The following is a 6,847-nucleotide window of genomic DNA, read 5'->3' on the forward strand; positions in this document are numbered from 1 at the left end:
GCACAGAGCGCCGCCCAGTGGTGGGAGGCCAGGAGGGCAAGTTAAAAATGCTCTTATGCATAATGGTGCTACATACAGTATATTTACCTATAAGCACAGATGTTGTCTTTGAATCTATATTTTTTCATCTCATCTCTATTTAAAAGAAAGTTAAGTCAACCGAAATCATTTACATTTTCAACAATGTCTTGGCTACCATTTCTTCATGTATACAATTTAGTATGCAACTACAACTAAACTTTTTTTCATGAAAATCAACTTTCACTCCTCTGATGTGTTGGGTTTCATAGGCAAATGCCCTATGAAAGAGCAGCGTTATAATTCTCTTCAAGAGCCCTCTATTCACGGAGATACGAACATCACTTGGACTTCCAAAATGTGCAGCACAAGAACATCTTGAACTAGCAGTTTTTGTGTTCACTAAAAATAAAAGATGTTGCAAGGCCACAATCCTCTTTGTGTCCTTTGATTTAATAGAAAGAAAAATACGCACAAAAAACTGCATCCAATGTGCTGTAGAATACACACAGCAAACCTATAGTTTGTGTCAGCAGAGACCTGATTTGTCCCGCTGTTTATATAAGATGCATTCTGTTGGCACAGAAAATGTCCAAAGAGAAAAAAAAAAAGAATATTTGAAGAATTCAAAACAGGGATTTTCTGCGAATTTGTTTTAATGAATGCAAAAGTCTGAATATTTCATTTCAAAGTAATCCAAAAGAGCTGCGACTCATGATATATTTGAACCAAATTGATCACTTTTACCATGTAATAAGTATTCAGTAACAAACGCCTAATAACTGGATTTTAGTAATTAAAAAATATTGTAGTTTCTAGAAATGTTTTTTTTTCATAAAACATGATCCCATTCTGAGAATTAAAAAAAAAAAAAAAAAAAAGCCAAAAGCTTGTGTTGAAGTATGACCTAAAAATGTTGTTTGACTATCATGAGATGTGTGGCTCCGACTTTGTCAAAGAAACCATGAAATGAGGAGAAGTCAAGGAAATGAGAACGGAGTACGTCACACGAGGCATATTTATTTGGTCTGATTATGGAGCAGAGACAGTTTACACCAGGTCAACACCATCTTTGCGATACGGTAAGAGAGTCGTTAAAAAGCTCTCATCAAATAAAGAAAACAAATCAAGTAAACCCGACAAGTTGCAGGATGAATCTCGACTTGAATTTACACAGAAGCAAACATGTACATTCATAAATTAATTCAGATGAAAAGCGGACAGGTGACAGCAGGGAGCATAGTCTATATACAGTCTGCGTGAATGAGGCTCGAACAAAGCAAAGCAGGTCACATCGCGTCACATCTCATACTGCGTCACACAAAACTATACAGTCCAGTACAAACCAGCAACATTCGCAGGCGCTTAGAAGAATACCTTTACACGGGATTAAATGCTTCCTCTGACTTGTTCGTAGACTAGGTGGAGCCTGGACGACAGAAGTTGAGGCAAAGACACAAATAATATTCATCCACCGATTCGATTCAAGTGGATAAAACATGCCCGACTGCAGCTCATTCAGGTTCAGCGGAAGAATGAAGAGACCATCGTCCATAAAGAACGCTGTCATTTCCAATCTCAAACTCACCAGAATCTGAATGGGCTTCCAGTCAGGAGGCTTGTTTGTTCTCAGTCCGTTTACACTCATTTACCCAGAGCAGTTTATCCCCAGACTGTGATGCAAATTGAGCTCATTAGTAGCCTAAGGAATCATGAAGAATCACACGACAATGACATCATTAACGAGTTAAAGTAATGGCTGCCTGTTCCCATATTTATTTCCTTGAAGGTAAGCAGGCAGCGATATTAGAGGTCCTCTGAACACCTCCACAGAGTCAGATCTCTGAGACAGGAAAAAAAAGAACTAATTCAACGATTTCACTCAGGAGCCTGAGAATAAAACCAGAAAGTATGTTTCTGAGACATGGAAGGGAACATTTTTAAAAAGGCCCTGAAGCTCTGCTGTAAAATATTCACACTTTAATGAAATGGAAAACTTCTTTTGACCTCTATCCGAGTTTCCATTCGTGACACAACTGCAAAGTCTTCACAGCCTCTTTTCCAACACAGAAAAGGTTCTGTAATGGTTTAGCATTTAGCTCAAAATCAGTTTGTTCAGAACCTGAAAAGTTTATAAAGTCCAAATACAGAGGTGAAGACATCGGAATCTATCAGCAAAAATATATTCATATACTCTGAATCAGTTCTGTTCAGGAATATTGGAACCATGAGCTCTAGTGTTTTGAGGACAGCCACCGTAATCAGTGATGCTTCATCAACAGAAGGTCATGAACTTCGACCTCTTTCCAACCTGATGTTTGCACATGACGGTTCTTTTCCAGCTGGAACCAACGTGTCAGCTTCCAAACCAAATTTATTTTTAATCTTAATACTGTGAGCCGTTTGAAATGAGGTTTGAGGACCACAGAAGAAGCTTCTCTGTGTCAGTGGGAAGAAAAAAAATAAAAATCCGTTTTGAACAGTTCACTTGTAGGTTAATGCAGGGACATATTTTTTTTTAAACTATCCGCTTAAATTCTGAACAAAAAGCTTTGACCTGAATAGTCGTTATTGTCCTAAAGTTCCAATACATGATCACAGTAAACTACTAGAAAAGCAGAATCTCAGTTTAAAGCAAATGCAGCAAAAACTAAAAGTGTAAACCAAATAACTGAAGGGCCTTCAAGTAGATCACGATGTTAGGAATCAACATAAGAAACGGTCATTCGCTGCTGTGTTTATTTAAGCCCAGTTTTATGGCCTTGGTGAGCTGAAAGTGCCCCCGATGCCCTAATAAGCCGTCTAAACTATTACAGCGTCGTTCAGGAGCTACCTCCAAACTTCTCCGGCAGTTTTCGTCATTCTGTCTGCAGACATCTGCTGAGGAGCCAGTTTTGTGTTATCCGAGAATACGTCGACCTGCCCTGCGTACGCATCGTCGTCTGGAGCTGAACAAGAAGCAGAATGATGCAAAGCTGAGCTTCAAATTCAGAGGAGCACATTCTGTTACTCAAATCAAGACTTTTCCATTCCTTTAGAATAAAATAGATTTGCCCACCATGACACAGTTAAATATGCTCGGGGGTTTTTCAGCTACATTCACAACTGGTTTGACTTGTATCATAACGGACACAGAGCCAGTTTGCTAACTGTTAAGCAAGCGTTTCAAAACTTTAAACAATTGATTACGTGAATACGTTTAAGTTTTAAAGAATAACTCAACGTCTACAGAGTGCCTTGCTTGGTCTGAGTAATATTTCTCACACTTAACTTGGTTTTATCAGTTCATGTGATGTAGCGCACGGTTGTCATATACAGCAGCAGATGTCCGTTTCACAGATGTTTCCCAGACCTTAAATAGACTCCAATGGGTCTCTTTCTGACTTTGTGGCAGTCCAGTGTGATGTCAGATTAGTGTTGACATATTGTTGTGTACTCCTGTTTTCTGTTCAAAACTTTGTGAATAAATATCAATAAGAACAATGACAGTACATTCCTTACACGCACACACAAATCGTCCCTCTGTAAAAACAACCTGCAGTTCTGTAACAAACTCTGCGCTCCCCTGCAGCTCGGAGCTTTAGAGGAATCCAGAGGACCCAGGTGGCGAGCGGCCCTGATCAGAAGGCAGCAGGCAATTCACTTCAAGACCGTCAACAACAAAGAAGCTCCAGAGGGCGCAAATAAGCGGGCCTCGTTGCTATGGGAGACAAAGGGAGGGAAGGAAAATAAGAGGCAGGGCAAGGCTACTGAGGTCCTCCTTGTCCGTCAGGAGCATCTGAGCCAGTGAGCAACAAGATCTCGTGAGAGAGGATGAAGGTGAAAAAGTAGACGCAGAGATCTGAGAAGACGTCCCCCATCCTCCTGTAGGTCTCCATGGAGCGGTTGATGACTTCAGCAGGGATGCCAGACAGCAGCAGGGCAGCAGTCAGCACGGTGGTCCCAGTCTTCTTCTCTACCTGCGAGAACAGCAGTACACGGGGGCCCATTACATGCAGCGGTTCCTCATTATCTAATTATCGGTTGATCGATCCTAAATAAAATACTAGTGACAGACAGGACACACCCAAAGGACCCCGAAGCTGTCACTATCTGAAATGCTGACAAATGCAACCACAAAACCTTAAAAATCATGCAGGTTGCCGCTTAACATTTCAGTGCAAACACCTAAAAAGGAGCCCTTTGTGTTGACCACCGCACTGCTTTCCACTTTATACTGTGGACAAGCAAATTAACATTATGGGCAAACTAAGAAAAATAAAAAATAAAGAGGAAACTCACCTTTGGAAAGTATTTGGACAATCCCATGTAGGCCAGTTCAAGAGTCAGAAATGGAGCGAATATTGACTAGAATGAAAGAGTCCATGAAAGGAGACACATCAGCACGACTTACAGCATCAAAACACAAACTCTTAATGTGTTGAAAATTCTCCAAATATTTTCTTTCTGCATCTCAGGTCATGTAATCTGTTCATGCAATCTATTTTTTTTTTTTTCAGCAGGTGGACCCACCAGATACTTGCAGACAAAAACCCTGACGAACACAGCGAGGAGGAAGCTGCCGACGAGCCTGAAGACCACGAAGGGATCAAACTCCTCTGCCTCGGGCCCTCCGTCCTGAGCTGGCTTCTCGTTGGCCAGCTGACTTCGAAGTTTCATGGCGTCGTCAAAGCGAGACAGGTACTTTTGGAGGCCTCGACGTGGGGAGCCACTGGGGTCGTCCGATGCTGCCCGCTCCCCCTTCGGCCTCTGTCTGAGACCTCCAATGTCGTCTTCCAGGGACACTCTGCGTGGCTCGCTGCTGTCTGGCAGAGGGGAGCCCCTTCTTTCTGGGGTGGCAGTGCGGGAGTGGCTGCCGTGTCCTAAAGCCTCTGGCAGGAAGGGAGATGATCTCTGCGAAGTCGAGGACAAGGACCAAGGCTCTGTCCTGTCGAGATCAAGGTGAAAGCGGGGTTCTGTTGGACGCTGGGAGGCTCCTGCAGAGAGGAAGATAACATCAATAAAATCATATTTAACTACATTCAGCCTGAATATATCATATAGATGGGAATGATTAAAACTGACATACAATCAACTGAGCGTGACAACACTGTAGAACAAAGGGTGAAAGTGAAGTTGAGTCAGTGGCCTTCTCTCCCACTGCAGAAGCCCATGGTTCAAACATTTAGAGGCATGAAGCAAAGGATGCGACTACTGTAAACCTGATTAATCAGTTAATTATCTGGTTTAAAAAAGGCCGAAAAATAGAGAAAATGGAACATAGAAATACAGAGGATGAGTCCGCTCATGATCGGCATTGCTGAGACTTTTGTAGGAGCTAAGATGCTCTTATGTGCTCTTTTCTTGAGTGACTTGAGCCGAGTCCAATAGAGCCTTTGTCTGGAGTCTGGGCATTTATATCCGACCATGCAGCAACTGGTCTGAATGCCGAACTGGGAGGTATGACACTTTCCTAATTCTGTTAACCCTCTCATTCATTTCTATTTCTTTTTAATACTGGTCATTTTAACACTGAATCAGTCTTCCAGACTGTGGGATTAAGTCAAACAGGGCGAGGCAACGCATTTCAACACGAAAGAGCCATCCGGCAGCAAAACAATGTACCTTGCATCAGTGATCACGCCTACCGTTATTTTCAGGGTCGCTTTTGGTGTAGCCCACGATTCTGTTCATCCTATCCTCTGAATTCATGAGCAGCTTTCTCCTCCGGATCTCTGCTCTCCGCTGCGCCGCCGACACGGAGCCCGTCCTCTCCTCGCTGGCCTCGCTGGACTCCATGTTTACAAGTGAAGTAAAATAGCGTTGGCTGAAAGGTGAAACCACAGCACATAAACTCTGCGACTCAACAGCTCACTGTGGACGACACAAAGGCCTCGGGGTGCTGAATATTAGACGCTAAACCTGACGGAATGGAAGGAGCGCTGTCTGATCAAAGGACGCGCAGTGATGACGTTTCCTTTGAGAATGACAAAGTGCTTTAGAGGGATTTTTTAGCCCTGGACGCTGCCTCACAGGACGCTGTCTCACAAGAAGCTAATCTGTTCGACGAGGTTCTGGTTCCACTGAAATATACACATATAGCTACACACATAATTTATTTAAAGGGAAGAGCCACTTGCCATAACAAGAGATGAAACTAATAATGTCTTTAAATTAATCAACTAAGTATATATTAATTACTTGAATGTCCCCCCAAATATTCGGCTTACTAAATTTATAGGTGATTAACTTTTCTCTGTCTTTGTGTAATTTGATATATTTTGATGTATATTGATATATATATATACTCTTGATATGTAACCCAATCAAGTAAAATGCTACACTGTTAACAAAAACTGGAATTAAGACTTTTATGCACACAATTTCACAACTGATGTGCATAAAGTTCTGTTTTTATTAGTATTTCCATTATTCACAACATGAGTTATGCAATTGTAACAAAGCACTTTCCCTACAGGAATGAATAAAGTGTTCTAATTTTGATTCTATTTAAGGCTTCTCACTGAGTTGATTTACTAAGATTAATTTGAAAATGAAAAAGATACTAATTTAACTGTTTACATTGGGGTAAATAACAATTAAATGTCGTTATCAAAGTCACAGTAACTAAATTACAGAAATTAGTAACACTGAACAAAAAAGAGTGAACTTTAAAATTAATTGTCATTTTAAAGGAGGTAAATATTGGTTATTTTAGCCAGAGTAATCAGATTTATGAAAGCAGTTAGTTTTGTCAAAGACTAGAACGAGACAGAAGTTATATCAGCTTGTTGGAGTTACGTAATCTAGAATTAGAATGAATGAACTCTGGCAAAAAAAGCAACTGAAA

The 6,847-nt window shown here is 41.2% G+C and overlaps 1 protein-coding gene across 1 annotated transcript; it reads right to left on the minus strand.

Moving 5' to 3' along the window:
• Nucleotides 1-1,018: 1,018 nt before the first annotated feature.
• On the minus strand, nt 1,019-5,962 carry camlg (calcium modulating ligand). Its single transcript, XM_075486633.1, has 4 exons — nt 5,646-5,962; nt 4,531-4,994; nt 4,300-4,365; nt 1,019-3,977 (listed from the first exon to the last, which is right to left on the minus strand). The coding sequence occupies exons 1-4, from the start codon at nt 5,794-5,796 to the stop codon at nt 3,765-3,767; spliced, it is 894 nt and encodes a 297-aa protein (XP_075342748.1). The 5' UTR covers nt 5,797-5,962; the 3' UTR covers nt 1,019-3,764.
• Nucleotides 5,963-6,847: the final 885 nt, after the last annotated feature.

Source organism: Odontesthes bonariensis, chromosome 16 (assembly GCF_027942865.1).
Source record: "Odontesthes bonariensis isolate fOdoBon6 chromosome 16, fOdoBon6.hap1, whole genome shotgun sequence".
NCBI lineage: Eukaryota > Metazoa > Chordata > Actinopteri > Atheriniformes > Atherinopsidae > Odontesthes > Odontesthes bonariensis.

Coding starts and splice junctions, on each gene's coding strand:
- camlg (XM_075486633.1), bottom strand. CDS start 5,796: ATGGAGTCCAGCGAGGCCAGCGAGGAGAGGACGGGCTCCGTGTCGGCG. Junction 4,995..5,645: donor AAGCGACCCTGAAAATAACG/GTAGGCGTGATC, acceptor TCCTCTCTGCAG/GAGCCTCCCAGCGTCCAACA. Junction 3,978..4,299: donor TGTCCAAATACTTTCCAAAG/GTGAGTTTCCTC, acceptor CTGTTCTCGCAG/GTAGAGAAGAAGACTGGGAC.